This window comes from Canis aureus, chromosome 18, assembly GCF_053574225.1.
Source record: "Canis aureus isolate CA01 chromosome 18, VMU_Caureus_v.1.0, whole genome shotgun sequence".
Lineage (NCBI taxonomy): Eukaryota > Metazoa > Chordata > Mammalia > Carnivora > Canidae > Canis > Canis aureus.
In genome coordinates, this window is record NC_135628.1 from 39,904,177 (window position 1) to 39,921,622 (window position 17,446).

General features: G+C 38.8%; 1 protein-coding gene across 10 annotated transcripts in view; it reads right to left on the bottom strand.

The window, feature by feature from the left end:
* DYNC1I1 (dynein cytoplasmic 1 intermediate chain 1) overlaps positions 1–17,446 on the bottom strand; it is a 438,502-nt gene that overhangs the window by 107,434 nt on the left and 313,622 nt on the right. For all 10 annotated transcript variants that reach the window (XM_077856834.1, XM_077856843.1, XM_077856842.1 and 7 more), the window contains 3 exons: positions 13,918–14,007; positions 7,180–7,342; positions 5,082–5,181 (listed from right to left, as the gene is read on the bottom strand). In XM_077856834.1, the coding sequence (XP_077712960.1) occupies positions 5,082–5,181; positions 7,180–7,342; positions 13,918–14,007 (353 nt within the window). The remainder of the gene's footprint in view (positions 1–5,081; positions 5,182–7,179; positions 7,343–13,917; positions 14,008–17,446) is intronic.

A 17,446-nucleotide genomic window follows, 5' to 3' on the forward strand; every position in this document is an offset into this window, starting at 1 on the left:
AGAGAAGTAAAATTTGACATTTATCAAAGATGAAGAAACCAACATGTTTTTAGTGCCCACTGTGTGCCAGACACTGAGCTTGGTGATACATTAACTCATTTGGTCCTTGCAAAAGTTGAAGTGGTTTTCCCACTTTCTACAGATGAAGAAGCCAAGGGTCTCAGGATAAGTAACTTGTTCTGAGTTATGTTGCTAATAAATGAAGAAGTGAGAGCCTTACTTGAAGTCTGTTTGGCTTCAAAAGTCATGTCCCTTCCAGTCCACTGTGGTGTGTGTCCAGTGCCTCCTATGCATATTTAAGGTGCTGTGCCAGGTGAAATGTGGGACAAGAGTGTCAAGAGTTACCTGCTTTGCTCTATAGGAACTCGTCCTGAAGGAGAGGGAGGTAAGACACACGTATGCATAACTATAATGCAAACATAAAGGCAGGACATGATACATGCTAAGGTGGAAGTGTTAACAAGCTTCCTTAAAAGTACAGAGGAGAAGAGAACCAGTTTAGTTGGGATGGGTGTGGCAGGGAAAGAAACTGGAAAGGACTTCTAAGAAGAAATGCGACATGCATTGGGCCTTGTCAGTGGGTAGGTTATCGGGAGAGAAGAGGTGGGGAATTGGACAAAGGTACCAATATGACTGCTGGAGATTCATCTGGGCTATCTGTCCAGTTCATAGTGATTCTCCCACCTTTGGAGATTACCTCAATACACAGGTATCTAACTTCTCAGGGACAGTTAGTTCACTGCAGGGTTGATACGTGACCCAGAGCAAATCACATCTTCCGAACAGCCTATTGCACATTTTGAACTGAGACACAGAACTTGTGGGCTGGCAAGTGAGTCAAGTTATGACAGCATCCTGTTGGTGGGATCCCTCAAGTGGCCCAGACTTGTACTCTTCCTGAGTCCCTGTTCTTCATCTTTTCCATGGATTCCCTAAGCATGCTAGAGCCTCTCCAATAAATCTCCTTTTTTGCTTATGCTAGCCAGAGGTAAAGTCTTCTTAACTAAATGCAGTATACAGCATGTTCAGGAGACTTCAGCTTGTAGCATTTGGCTGAGAGGGAGGTTATATGAAGTTGTAAACAAGAAGAAAGGGCTGGAAATGCCTCAGCATCGTCACAGAGGTTACTAAGTACAGGCTGATGATTTTAGACTTCACTCTGGGGATAGCAGAAGTTATATTCAGCAACTACTACTACTACTGCTACTACTGCTTTCACTATGATGTCACATTTATTGAAACCTTTTTACATACTAGACATTTTTAAAGTCCTACTGCCATAAATACATTAACTCATATAATACAATAAGCATGTGAGCTAGGTATTATTATTATTATCATTTTATGAATGAGGAAGGCGAAGCAAAGAGAAGCCAGGTGTGATAGTGAGAGTTGATAAGTAATCTTTACAAATATTAATCTGATCAAAGTACTTATAATGACTCAACAGTATAGAGATTGGAGGTAGAAAGATCAATTAGGAAGCCATCCTCTAATATAAGGAAGAAGTAGAGGGCATGGCATAAAGTCAGGGTCAAATCCACGTTAGTGGGTTTGCATTGGTGTCTACAGGAGTCTTCTTGTTACTGTAAATTTAATTGGATGTGGAAATTAAATGAACTATCAAAGATTACTCAGCTTTGTATGCTGGGTGATTGCAAGGTTGGAGGATGCAATTTCCATGTAAGGGGACAGTATATGGTAGGTGTAAGGTCATGAGTGTGGTTTTATAAAGTCTGGAAGAGCTGTCATGTGTTATGTGGATAGTATTATCGACTCACACTGTTCAACTACAGTCACTGAATGGCAGAGCTGACATAATCCCAAGTGGCCCAGTTTCTTCCAGGGAATAATGTTTGGTGGATATTTGGCACACATTGCAAAGTTTAAGTGTTCTTCTAGAAGCCCAGAAGAGCAAAGTGAAGATATGCAGAAATCTTACAGTTTATTTCTTTTTCTCCCCTCTGTTCCACTCAGGTAAAACACCGTAGGCATACATGCCACTTCTATACTCCAAAACTGTGCCTCTCTTTTTCTTTCAATATTATTGAAAATTCAATATTATTTTCAATATTCAATATTTCAATATTATTGAATTGAATCTAGATTCATTCAGAAGTCTTCATCCCATAAGCATATAAACCTGGTCCTTTGAACCTCATAAAAAGGTTATGATGTAGGAGCTGAGGGTTCTAATTCCTTTTTCTTTTGTTCTTTTTCTTTCTTTTTAAGTAGTCTCCATGACCAGTGTGGGGCTTGAACTCAATGACCCGGATATCAAGAGTCACATGCCCTACTAACTAAGCCACCCAGCTGTCCCTCCAATTCCTCTTTCTCATGCTCTATATAAAATATGCTTTTTCAGAATTGCAAATCTTTCCCTATAGAGTAGATGAGCAGGTTACACAAAAATGGTGAAAAGTAAATGTGGTTTCTCCATGGTAGAGTTTTTGCCCTTTACAGTTTCAGTTCTTGCAAAAAAAAGAAAAAAAAAAAAAAAAAAAAAAAACCTCCATCACACAGAACCCTTTGTGGAAATAAATCCATCCGTGGTCAATATGGCCATCAGAGACTGTGGCTAGGCTGGGACCGGCCCCACAGATGCTGGCCCTCCCAACTCCTCCGGGAGCTTTATCAACTGCCTTGGGAACACAGTAGAAGTTGCCTTTGAGAAATGTGTCAGATAAGGTTCCTGTGTAATTTCCAGACTCTGAACAAGTGAACAAGCCGAGCTAAGTGTTTCCTCAGGCTTGGATCTAATTTCTGTGCGTACACCCGAGAATGCTCACAGACCACCCACACACTGGCGGGAAGTGGCTGGGCCAGCCCTGCTTACATTACTCTCTGCATGATCATGCACTGCATGCTCTGTTGTTTGAATGTAAAAGGAGGTTCGAGAGGAGAGAACACTGGCCCACTTGGTGGCTGATGACAGTCCGGTTGTGAAGGATTATGCTCCTCTTCAAACGAGCAAAAGAAAAAAAAGAGAGAGACAAACCGAAGAAACAGACTCTTAACTAGAGAGAACGCACTGATGATTCCCAGAAGGGGGATGCGGGGAAATCGGTGACGGGGATTAAGAGTACACTCATCATGATGAGCACTGAGTCATGTACAGAATGGCTGAATCACTATAGTGTACACCTGAAAGTAATATAACATTGTATGTTAACTATACTGGAATTAAAATGAAAAACTTAATTAAAATGAAGGAAAGGAGGTTCAAGAGGAGAGAACACCAGCCCACTTGGTGGCTGATGAGAGTCCGGTTGTGAGGGATTACACTCCTCTTCAGTTTTCCTATACCCCAGTAGGATAAAATGGGGCTCTTCACATCATCTGTTTGACACTCTGCCTAGAATACACCCTTCTCCCCTCCAATTGCCTAAATCCCTGACTTCCAGAGACAGATCCCGACCTCCACTGACCTCTGAAAGCACAAGCCATCTGCACCCTATCATTTGGCACTTATAACCTCTCTTGGTTTCAGATTCATGAGTCTGCTGTGAAGGGCAACGTCAAGGAGAATATGCCCTGAAGTGCCAAAAGACTTGAGTTTAAATCCCCACACTACCACATCCTAGCTGAGTTTTAGCAAGTTGCTTGGCTTCTCCGAGGCTTAATTTCCTCAGCTGCCCAATGGAGATCCTAAAGGCTGTTGTCTTGTCTGAGGCACTAGGCCAAAATGTGATAATGCCTTCAGAGCAGTTGGCACAGCCCTGAGCATAAGAAACACAAATTGAGAGCTAGCCATGATCACTGTTCCCTATAAGAACATACACTGTCAGAAAGCAGAAGCTATGCTGCACATAAATGTCCAGAATGTATCATTCTGATTTTCCTCATTGCTATTATGTCATTGTCACTGCAGGAAGGAACATAGAATGGAGGTTATGAACATGGGCTCAGAGGTCAGACCACCTGGGTTCAAACTCTGGCCACCCGAAAACTGGGCTCTGAGGCTTTGTGCATATTATTTAGCTGCTCTGTGCTGGGTAATTTGTCAGGTAGTTGAGTTGGCTCTTTAGCAAGGTGACTTTTAGTAAATTTGCCACTTTCACTGTGAATACCACACTAAGTAGTATAGACTTTTATTCTTAGAGGCAACAGGGAGTTTTAATCCAGGTAGTGGAGTGATCAGAGAAATGTGATCTCTGCATTTAGAAAGATTATTTGGCTAGGCGTCCAGGGGGAACAGCACAAACATGGATATAGAGAAACTATCAAGAAGGTTAGCAATACTACAGGTATAAGGTGATAAATATGAGTGGGGAAATGGACAGTCTTGGTGAAAGGCTGGATCTAGGAGATGAGGGGGAGAAAGTTGGTAATGTTAATGATGAAAGTTCTGCTTTAGGCCCTTGGGTATATTGTGATGTCTTAGAGAGAATGCAGTAGGAAAAAAAAATTGGATATGCGAAAATAGTAAATTGGTGATTGCAGATTCTATTAGACACTTGGGTGGATCTGTCTGGTGCACAAAATGGAATTCAAGAGGGGGATGGGTGGGTGATAGAAACAGGCTGCCACACTGTGCCTTAATCCATAGAATTGGTAAAGGTATTCCACAGAGAGCATCCTGGGAGGAAGAGTAGAGGTTGATGGCACAACCCCATGGACCATAGGAGTGGAAGAGAAAAATGAAGCTTTGGAGAAGTCTGAGAAGTAGTAGAGAGTAAAGCTGTAGAACTCGATGGAAGGGTATTGTTTTTAGAATAGGAGGTCAACTAGGTTGGATGACAAAGAAGTCAAGGTGGATGAAGGCTTAATTAAAAACAGCCACAGGATTTGATGTGTGGGAAATCACTGGTGACCTTAATGACAGCAGTTTTATAGACAGGATGGCCTGGCTCCTTGTCTGGTGCCTAGCACATGGCAAGTACTCAGTGCATATGAATAACAGAATGCAAAATTTAAACTGAAAGCTCAGTAAAATGAGAAAGAGAGCCAACAGGCATAGAAGAAAATTGTAGGCTAGTAAACACATGTAAAGTAGTGGAGAAAAAACTCTCATTTTTTGAAAAAATACAAATGCCATGAGAACACAGCCCAGTTTGCTCCATCCCAGCAATAATTCTTACCTGGAGAGACCAGTCCATACAAGTGACTACTCGATGCTTGGACCAATGCTCATCGTAGAACTGACGATTGAAAGAAAGGTTGGCTCCAGCCTGGACATCCCTAAAAGGGTTTAAACATAAAAAACAAATACGATCTTCAGAATAGGACTTTATCTCTGCTGCTCATATTGAAAGAATAAGATGGCAAGAGCATGGCACATAATACTTTCTGAGGCCAAAGCTTCAATTTATATAGTAAACTCTGATTATAAATCAATGAACTAATTGTGGTCTCCTTTATGAAAAGCTCTCCCTAGCCTCACCCAGGAAAGATTTCCATGTATTGCTTCAAAGCTGGGATGAAATTTCAAGTAACTTTTAGGTTCTCATCTTGACCAGTCCCTAAAGCATTCCCTTCCTCCTAGAAAGTTCTATCTTGAAGCAGCACTAGAAATCTCCTAGCTATCAAGAGAGCACAGCACACACTGAGATTCTTTGATATCCTATCTGTATCACCTTACCTAGCCTTAGACCAGAGATGATACACACGTTTCTATTTACCTATCATTTCTGATTGACCTATCATTTCTGGCAGTAATGCTGCCTCCCTGCTCAACAGCAAGTGGTAAGTTTTATCACAAGTCAGCCTTAGTGGAGAGTGCAGGATTCATCAAATATATTAGATACTTAACATAGACCCCAACAGCATCTGGGGCTGAGTTACTTGGCTGTTACTCAACTGGCCATAGAACCTCCTTTGAAGAACTCTGCAGTGGTCATGCATTTGCTCCGTAAGACTACGTGCAAATTGAGTAATGCTTGTTCTGCGCCAGCAGCTTTTAGATTTGCATAAAAAGCTGCCTACATTTCTTGGACTTCTGTTCAGGAATTCTTCCACTCTCACCTTTCTTCTGTTCATTTGCTTCATCCCGTTGATACTTGTACCCTGTATCACTTGTCTTCAACAGCTCTTGTTCAGATGGTGACTTGGCTCCAGACTATTTGCTTGGGCTCCAATCGGCTGACTTAGGATTTTTTTTTCTCTACTAACTCTTCTTCACCTCCGCCACCGCACACTCAGGCAAGAGGTACACACACCCAAGTAACTGCCAGGCACCCAGAGGGAAGTGTGACCCAGAAAATCAACTAAGCCATAGAGTAATAGCCTTTTCAAAAAAATAAATAAAGCACCTCAAAACATGTATATTCAAAACACTACTGTCTCTTTAAAATAGTCTAATGATGCTGCCAACTGGTCAGAACATTTTTGGAACCCACTTTTGAAACTATTTTTGGAGTCTCTGTTACATTCTCTTGAGCATCCTCAATGATAATACATTGTCTTTTGAGAATTGTATTTGAATTTTAGAAATAGTAAAAAGTCAAGTCTGATGAATAAGGCAGGTGATCTTACCTTTTCATATTTTTCTTGGCCAAAAGAAATCTGTGGTGTAAACTGGCTAGATTTATTTCTTACAAAGCTCACAAAGAACCTCCTAATATCTCCATGGTGATGGTTGACTGCCCCAGCCTTTCATAATATATACATTTAGAGAAAGTCACTGGGGGTCATTTGCTTTTTTGATTAGTTTTTGTTTTATCTTTAAATATATTCTGCCACACGAGTGTCCTATAAGACATATACATATATGTTCATGGTATCAAAAAGACGAGAAGGTTTGCAGTCTCTGTTATTCGTTCTCCACATCAGTGGAAGGGTCCCATATCTCATGTTCATTTTGTTCAGCTTCCTGTTTGCTTAGACATCAAAAATGTATCTACTGGATAAAACACAAATCTCCTTTGCTGCTTATAGGAATGTTTTCTCAGAGGACAACGTACGTGACTCTGCCAGTCTCTATCACCTGGACCGCTCCCCAGATATCAAGTTCAAAAGCATTTCACGGAAGCACATGATAATTACAGGGAAGCGCTAAGCCAGAAGTTATAACCAAAGCCCTTAGTCAAAGCTGTTCAGCAAGATCAACCCTGGAATTTCATCCTCCTCTGATTTGTTCGGTTTGGGATTTGCCTAGTCAATACGTAAGTGAATTTAGGCTCAACAATAATTTATTGCCATGTTGTTGTTGTTTTTTTTTAATGCACACAAGAAACTAACCCATCTTTTTCCTCTAACTCCCGACCGCTGTAGTCAAAGAAGATGTCAGAGTCTTCTGCTAGCGCTCTTTCAATTACCCGGATTGTCCGATCAAAAAAGATGAGAAACTCCTCTGAATGAAGAATCTGCTGTTTCTCTTCCTCTGTCAGCTCTCGTGGTGGGGCTTTTACAGTAAAAGAGATTGTTAGGAAAGAGAAAAAGGACAATGAAAACATTTCAAGAGGAATCCAACCTTGAAAGAGGCTACTTACCAAAGGAGTGCTCAGACGGTGAAATAAAGCATTGTCAATATTTATTCTGAATTATTCCTAAATTCATACCAAAGGTTTTTGCGGATGACTCCCCTGCTAACTTTACAAAAAGATTTCCTATCTGGACTAATTGCTATTTCAGAGTCACAAAAGATGACACATGAAAATAGACTGGTGTTTTTTAGCAACCAGTTCTGAATGTTACCCTCTTTAAGAACTCAACCTGAAAGTTCAAATAGTACACAGTAGAAAAAAATCTATAAAACTATGTATATTGGATATTACTTGAAGCTGCACATATGAAATCATTCAGAACTATCTATAATATGATCTGAGTAACACCTTTCCTCGCTTTCCTGGACACATTCACTTTATTTTAGATGGTTTGTTGGTAAGGCTGACTGACACTTATCCACTCAAAACCTGAAACATATCTTTCCAAACCCACTTTCACCTGAGATATCTTCTACTTTTAAGAACACATGGAACAAATACACGATTCTATTAAGACACCTTGAAATTGTTTTTATGCCTTTCTTTTCTAGCAAGATTAATCTTATTAAACTAAATTTGAAGATACAAAAGTAGGCAAAGAGAGATTAAGTAATGAGGAGAGTGTCACAGTGTCTGAAAGTCACAGCTCACCTCGGAGTCACCATTAGGAACTCCCCCAGACTGAGAAGCCCTCAAGCATAGAAACTGTCAGCTAAACCTCTGTGGTTCTTCAGGAACCCCAGTTCAACTAACTCCCTTGCAAAGAGCATTCAGTAGATATTTGATGGATTACTTTCTGTAGGACCAGAAGTTCCAGGAGTGTAAGGGACAGGGGGAGGGTAGTGCAGTGCAATCAGTGCCTGAGTCCCTAGCAGAGTCTCTCGCCCACAGTCTTCCACAACCATCCCCGTCACAATTTCTACCTGGTCACATGGTCAGAAGGACCAGTAGGGTGCGGTCGGCAGTAGCAAAATGTTTTATGTTATTTGTTTCAATTACTGGTATTGCGAAGCCATTGTCCTGCAATATCTGAACTGTCAAGCAGCCCTGATGCACAGCCACAACAGTGGATCTCGAGTCTTTAATGTACATGTCTTCCCTTTTCTGACCTCTCCTTACCTGCCTCAGGCCATGATGCAAGGGGTCTGGAAGGACTCCAGAATTTGTACTTGTATCAGAAACTAGGATTATTATAATGTAGTTGGTTCACACTTTGCAAAATGCTCTCTGAGGTAATATTATAACAAAACATGATTCACCTACTATAGCAGATCATCTCCCCAAACAGTTCATCCTGTAGTTTGTAGTAGCCCTGTACATAGTTAGAAATATTTCTTTGCTGCTGAAGTCTCTAGAGCCATTAATATGCCAGTGTGTACTGAGACTCTCCAGGAACCTCTGTCAATACTTGCTGAGCAGAGGTGCCCACACATTCATTTAAGAAATGGTGAAAGTTACAATGTGTAGATGTAAATCACTGGGACTCTATAAAACCAACTGGGAGTCCAACATTGCCTCTGCCTGTTGCTAACTTTGATTCTTTAATCAACTACAGCTCTCTGAGTAGCAGTTTTATCTATAAAATGGGGGTAGTCATACCTAAATATTGAGTCCCATTTAAGACTTAAGGATAAATATACTGGGCAAATAGATAAATATTCAATAATTAGTAATTAAGTAGTAATTAATTGGTCTTTTTTTCCTAAAACTCCCACAAATGAGGCATTTGAATTTTTTCACCCTTATGTAAGTTCAAGAAAACAGGTAACCAAGCAAAAGGGAAAAAAAAAAGCCCTACAAAATGCTAGGTTCATTTTGGTTTGGTAGTACTGTTACATAAATAAATAAGCTTCACCAAGCAAGGTACCACAGGGCCAAGAAGAATGTCTTATTTCAAAAGACTTGTGCAGCCTTAGTTACTATTGATGGATGGCTTGAGAACCCATTTGAAATTAAGTAGAGAAATAGGACTTTTTCTCTTTATTCTTTTTAAAAATAATATTTAAAATATCTATTCTACTCTCTGTTTATCTTTTTGAGTTACTTCTATTTCACCTGTATCTCTCCTTACAGGTCCATTACCTTGAATAAAAAATAGTATCTGTGTCATTTTCTGTAATTTTTTCTTCCCTGTAGCTTATTGTCACTTTGATCTCAGCTTTCAAGACATACAACTTCTTCTCTAAGAGAAACATAAATGGCTGATCAAAGTGTATTTGCAGAGGCCAAGTTCAGGTAGGTGAAGCAGTAGCGTCTCCAGATATTATGTTTGACAATACAATATTTGGCTTGAAATTAAATTGCTACTGAAGCAAAACAAAGGATATATTTTATATGAAGCTTTGATGTCTAACAGGGATCAAATGACATGATTTGTTAGCACAAAATAATAAGATGCATGTGCAGACAAGTACTTTTTGAAAGTCATAAACAATATTCAACTTAGGAATTAAATAGGGCCATAGTTATTTTTGATAAAACCCCCAAACTTCCCGTATTTCAAATCTTTAAATTGATAAGTGTTGTTACAATGTAATGAAAACATAATAAGAATATCTAGGAACCACGACCAAAAGCTCTATTCAGAGACAAAACATCTCCAGACCTCATATTTCATGGAAGAAAATTGGTTGATTAATGGAATCTGCAAGGTTCAGAATACAAGCCAAACAATTAGAATCAGAATTGTATTACTCCAGGATAGACTCCAAATTCTCCCCGATATATCTCTTTCTGCAGCTTCTCCCTGTCCCTGGCACCTAATAAATTATTTTCAACATGTTCACTGTATAAAAAGGTGTGAATTAATTTAATAGCAAAAGGCATACCAGAGCAAAATATGAACATTGATAATCATTGATTTTTCTTTTTAAGTTGAGCAGAAAATGCTATTATAGCAGGTTTGTTGTTTGTTTTTGCAACACAAAACATGGAGTATTTCTTCCAAGAACTAACAACATTCTATGCACATACAATGGCCTTTTATTTTTTTTTAAAAGAAAGATTCGTTATGAATAGTCAAATGCATGGCTACAACTGACATATAATCCAAATGACAATTTTCATACTTGCCAAAATTTACCTGAACAGTTATATTTAGCTTGATTAACAACTATGAAGCCAATGACCTGAACTCATGAAATCTGAAGTTTAGAAGATGGTCTAAGTCAACGACTTTGTGGTTGCAAGATTAAGATTCAGTATACAGGGGCACCTGGGTGGTGCAGTCAGTTAAGCATCTGCCTTGTGCTCAGGTCATAAACCCAGGATCCTGTGATTCAGCCCTGTATCACGCTCTCCGCTCAGTGGGGAGCCTGCTTCTCTCTCTCCCTCTCCCTCTGCTGGTCCCCTTGCTTGTGCGTTCTCTCTCTGTCAAATAAATAAGTAAAATCCAGTATACATTTTATTTTAGAGTCTATCCTTTTTCACAGAAATGTTAATTTCTCATTTTGTATATGAAAATACTTATGTTTGTGTCTTTACGATGATTCTATCCTATTTGTTGTGCTTTCTTGAGTTTTGGGTTTTTTTTATTGACCTTAATAAGTACTTTTTTAGTTTTGTTGTTGTTGCTGTTGTTTATTTTATTTACTATATACTATATATTTTGGTTCAAATTTTGTTTTTTTAAAATATAAAATTCATATTAAAATTCACAATTTATATTGAGTATTTTACAATCTTTCCTCGAGGTCAAAGCTATTTTTAAAATATTCATTTCAGAAATGTCTTGCTTTGTTTCAATGATGCCACTTTGAGTTTCAATATTAAAAAAATTAAATCTTTTAAATATTTTTCAAGAACAAATGTAAAAGACAAAAAATAAAGAAGTAAACCCACATAGCTTAAATATTAAACCTGATTAAGCAGGGGCAGTGGCTCTTCTGAGAATTTTACAGTGAAGTCATTTCATAAACAAGAGCAAGAAAACCAAACCAAACTAATAAAGAAGGATATCCTTCTCTGAAGTTAATGTGAGGTTTATGAGTTAATGTGCCTTTACAAGAGTCAAGTTTCCGATTCTGTTTTACACAAAGCTACGAGAACTCTCACATAGAGAAATTTCCTAAAATTTGATTAAAAGCTAAAATGTACCTGCTGTTTTTGCTACTCCATTGTGGAAAAAACAGTGAAAACAGTAAAGTATCAAACCCTTATTTCTTTACTCTTTAGTACATTTTGATACCACACAGGCAAAAAATGTCAAAAGCGAGTGAGCACGGATTTTTTTTTCCCATCTCCCGCTTACCGGGTTCTTTCTTTCTTTCTTTTTTTTTTTTAACTCCCCAAAAGGCCCAGATTTCTCAAAAATGTGTTCCCTGGTTTGAAATCGTGTATGTCAAGTTTCAGCCCAGAGCAAATTTTTACGGCTGAGTAATAAATCCCTGAAACTCAAGGTTCATAAGGGAAGTGCTGACACAGCCCTAACTACTATGTAGCCGTGTGAATGGCGCCACGATTATATCTGCTAGAGATTCTTTAAAAAGTTTGCAAAATACTGTCTTACTTAAAAAAAAAAAAAAGCCAGAGAGAGTTTGATGCCAACATAAACATGCTTTTAACCCATTATGTGCTAATTTGCAGAAAAGCCATTAATAGAGAAAAAAGCACACAGTGCAGCACTACAGGAAATGTACTTCAAACTTCTTTTTTACTTTTAACAGGACTTTAATCAATTCCATGAAGCACAAGTAACAGTTAAAACTAGAGGGTATTTCTGCTCAGAACTTAAGAAGGGGGTTGCAATGCTTTGCCAAAGAAGACAATTTGGGGATTGGTGTGAGGGGGGCAGGAGGGACTCTGTGCCAAGACACACAAGAGACACCCTGGCTCCTTATCACCCAGAACAGCTTAAGGATATTTTGCAAAAGGAAAAACCTTTTATTTATTTATTTTAATAAATCCTGACTTATTTTGCCTCTTGCTACACCTGTGTTAATGATATTCCATTCACCAGCTTCAAAAAAAAAAAAAGTGTTCTTAGAATTTTAGGCAAAATCTCTTTAATCAAATGTATTAGAACCCCTCAGACAAAATGAACTCCTGTGCCTTCGGTGGATGCCACTGTTCAAGATGCTGAATCTACTCCCTGCCCTTAGTTGTAGCCCAGGACTTAGCAGTAATCAAAATCATTCAATGCCTGAGCAGACTGGAGTAAGTATATATGACCAGTGTGTACCCATTCCTATAAAAGTCCCCAGTGACAACTCTGTGCCACATACTATGCCAGTGTCCACAGGCATCTTTAAAATTTAAACACTAAATGAGCTTCTTTTTTTTTAAAGATATTTATTTATTCATGAGAGACATAGAGAGAGGGGGGCGGGCAGAGACACAGGCAGAGGGAGAAGCAGGCTTTATGCAGGGAACCTGACATGGGACTCGATCCTGGATCTCCAGGATCCCGCCCTGGGCTGAAGGCAGCGCTAAACCACTGAGCCACCAAGGCTGCCCACTATATGAACTTCTAATTAGACTTGTGTTGTTCTATATTTGGGACACTTAGCAGTGAATGTGGAAAAATCTTTTAAATCTATACCCTGCTTTCATGACTACTTTGTTTGTTAGTAAGAATGACGATTTCAAAATTCTTTTATCTCCGTGGACTGAGAATCTCAAAGGGATACAAAATTGGATTTTGGGGGAATCAGTACCTGTAGTATTTCTTGTTTTGCTTTTTCTTTTTTCTTTTTGCTTTCTTGTTTTTGAGACCCAGTGCTATGACAGGATGATGCCATCATGGTGAAATATACAGTCTTTAGAGTCAACTACAAATCCTGCTTATGCACTTATATAGAATGTATCCTTGGATAAGTTTTTAAACCCCTCTGTTCCTAGTTCTTTATCTGTAAAGAAGGAATAATAATACTATGTGCTTCAAAAAGATATTTTGAGGTATAGATAGTAATATCTGTAAAGGACTTAGAGAGTGCTGACTACACAGCACGCCCTTAATAAATGCTCATGATTATTATCACTGGTGCATGGAAAGGTTGTCCTTCATACAGGTAGAGTCGTGGAAGACAAGTGTGAACAGTATAGTCAACAGTAATGATTGCTGTTAATGTTTCTGTGTAGATCACATGAATAAACTTGAGAATTTATTAACAAAATAATTATATCTGCTTCTTCCCTTTACCGTTATCATTGGTGATATACGATGTAGTAAACCAGGAAACATGACAATGGGCAACAACTCTCTTATTTTATCACTATTTAGTCATAATTTTACTGGAATTGTGACTGGACTGGTTGCTGGAATTGTGGATGGTTTCTATTTTATTTACTTCTATCAGTCAAAAAAATAAATGATTCCTGCTTCAGGGATTACAGTTTATGGCACTAACTGTGACATACTGAACCACCACATAAAACCTTTCACACAGGGAGTGTGCATTTAATTTCTACTTACCAGGATAGCCTCTTATGTTGGTAAACAATAATCACAATAAAATGACGACTAATTTATCTCCCATACCACACCATACCATACCTTCCTTCACCTCCTGCTTTTGGTCTTGATTTTCCAGTTCTGAATCGTGGCCAACTTTAGGTTCTACCATTTCCTCATCTTCCTCGTCCTCTAGAAAAAAGAAAGAGAAAAATGCTTTATTTTCTTTCCTTCAAATCAAAGCCTTTGGTTGATGGTGGGAGGTAGGGGCAAAGGGTAAAGTTCCAATCATTTAGGGCAACTTCTAAGTAAATCAGTCCTCAATGAATGCCCAGGATATATGTTCATGAATATATGAATAAATTAACTCCAAAAGGGGCCTCTTTGAAAGTTCCCCCAAGCTGCTGAGAAAACCGCCTGAGTCGGCACCTGCTAACATCCATCTCCAGGCCCTCACCACATGGGATGTCTTGGAATTGCCTCTCTGACCTCTGAAGCTTCTTCAGAGATGACCCAGGAACAGATCTCAAAATGTTTCCACCTGGGGCACAGTCTCCACAGGGAACACCTGCTGTACAGACGACTCATTTCCAATTTAATTCTCACCAAATTAATTTGTTTTTGACCCACAGGGAAGGGTTAAATACAGGTCTGACCCCAGGTCAAATGCCATTGGCAAGTAAACAACCAGGGATTAGAGCCCCAAAAGTCACTGCCATTGGCCTGGAAGAAAGCAACCAACCCAAAATGGCATTTACACATTCAGAGCAGCTCATGCATTAATGTGAATTTAATGAGCACCAACAAATGGACCCAGTCTGCTACCACCCCCAGATGTTACAGTGCCCTTCCTGCCCTATGCAAATGTGTGCTCACATGCTCTCAACCTGCCTTTCTTAGAAGGCCCCTTCATAACAGAGTGCTTGAAATCATCAGTCACAACATACAAGATGTAGGGGAGAGTCAAGGTGTCACAAGAAAATCCAGCGTAGAGAAATAAAATGATATAAAAAATTAAAACTTGCTTTCACAGCTTTTAAAATATATTATCTTCTCTCCTGAGTATCATATATTCACTGGACATTATTGATTTCATTGTTTCAAACGGGATTTAAAAGAAATGACTTCACTTACTCCTCGCCCATACATTCATTTTTATATTCATTCATCCATCAAATATTTACAGACTTTCTGTAAGATCTCAAGCTCTGTGGATAGTCTCATTTCCATCATAATAAATCCTGAGATTTACATCAACTCAAAATTTCAGTACCAACCACTTAGAGAATGCATTATAACTGTATTCCTAAATGCCCAAATAAATATCTGTAGCCTGAAAAGCAACTCCAAAAGCCTGACTACATTAAACAAGTGATTGAGGAAGAAATAATCAACTTAAAACATCTGGATGTGTAAAGCATGGCATTGCACTTTAGATATTAAAATTTTTTTAAATGTGAATTTTAACTAGAACAGTACCCTAGGTACACGTGTATAGAATGTGGAACCAACCTCATCACTTTATAACCACACTATATATGTACTAGAAAGAATGTCAAACACTTTTAAGTAAAATGGTCATTTATTATTAACACATGCAATAGAGAATTGCACTTGAAATTTTGAAAAGAACACTGAATCACCCTGATTTTTAGACAAAACTATAAAGTTTTCAACAGTATACCTAAGTCCTTATCCATATATAAAGATACTACTGCTATCTACCCATTAAATAGGGTATGCTAAATAAATAAATAAATAAATAAATAAATAAATAAATAAATAAATAAATAAGGTATGCAAACACAAACATTTGCATGTTGAAGTCTTAATCTGTAGTATTTCAGAATGTGACTATATTTGGAAATAGGGTCATTACAGATATATTTAGTTAAGACAAGATCAGACTGGAGTACGTGGAGGCACCTAATCTGATATGATTGGTAGCCTTATAAAAAGGGGAAATTTAGACACATATTCACACATAGGGAGAATGCCATGGGGCTGGAAAAGACTGGAATGATGCTTCTACTGGCCAAAGAGTGCCCAAGATTGCCAGCAAGCCATCAGAAACTAGGGAAAAGGCACAGAAATGATTTTTTTCCCTAACAGCCCTCAGAAGGAGCCACTCCCTGCCAATATCCGGATCTTGGGATGCTAGCATCCAGAACTAAGATGTTAAATTTCCACTGTTTAAACCATACAGACTGTAGTACTTTGTTACAGCAGCCCTAGCAGACTAATACAACCAGTAAAATGCCTTTCTTTCAGTACGACTCTATAATCTAGTAGAAGAGATACAAGACCTATATGATAATAATGCCTAAGGCAATCATGAATGCTTTACTTGTAAAATCTAGTTTATCAAAATTTGGTACCATTGCCCTCATTTTCTAGATGTGGAGACAGAGTAAACTGCCCCAACAAAACCTTCAACCATGTCAGACTTCAGGTTTTGTCTGGCTCTGCCTGTTTTCAGATCTATGAGCTTTAACCACCAAGCATAGCACTCCCTCACCCACACCATGACATAAGGCGGCCTTGGACAAAGGCCTAAGGTAGAAGCAGGTACAGTGTTCAGCTGCAGTGTAAGGAAGGATTTTTATAGGCCCTTCAGGGTGGATATAGCTTGGCCTCAAGAAAACTGCTCTTCTACTTCCAAGAGGTGAGTACCTGTAAGGCTCTGCTGTGGAGAAGTTAGATTTCACATCCTTGAGAGCTATAGATGATGGGTTGTTTTATTTATTAAGATACATAGGCTGCATCTAAATTCTAGTTTCATCTTCATTTTGGAATCCATTGCCCTGAGACCAAACCATCAAGGCCTAATACAAAGCCTCACTTCCTCTGGCTACAGATTCACAAGTTGGGTTGGGAGCAGCACCTCAAGGGAAGTAACTGATCTGGGTTCAAGGCCAGGGTCTACCTCTCACTAGTCCCTTGATTTTATACAATTCATAGAAACTCTCTGAGGCCCTGTTTCCTCATCTGCTGAACTCGGATAATAATCCTTTCTTAAAACACAATGTTGCAAGAATAACCAAATAAAATAATTGAGAGGGATTTGCTTTTTAAACCAAGAGAGTTGGGGATACCCATACAAAGAGGCCTTCAAACAAGTGTTGCATTAGCTTGTGTATCAACCAAGCATTTATGGAGCACTTAACTCTGTACCAGGTGCTGTGAATACAAGAGGGAATAATACAGACCAAAAATAAATAAAGGAATGAATAAAAAATAAAAACATCTCTGTGCTCAAGGAGCTGCCATTTGAGGTGGGGGAGAGAAACCACAAATAAACAAAATATATTGTATCAGATGTTATGAGGAAAGTGGAAGCCAGAAAGGAGGATTTGGGAATGCTGCAGGCAAGGGGAGGAAGAGCTGACATTTAAAATAGAGTGGTCAAGGAAGGCCATACCGAGGTGACATTTGAACAAACACTTCAAGGAGTTAAGAGTGAAGCTGTGTAAAGATCTTGGGAAAGACTAATAATAACACATTCTTCCATCTTATTCTGTGGACCCAGGGGGTGTCATGGGTCAAGGTTTAAATTAACTTATTATCAGTTCCACTGACTCCAGAATTATAGAAAATAATTGTGCTTTAATCAGAGCCATCTGTTTGTACA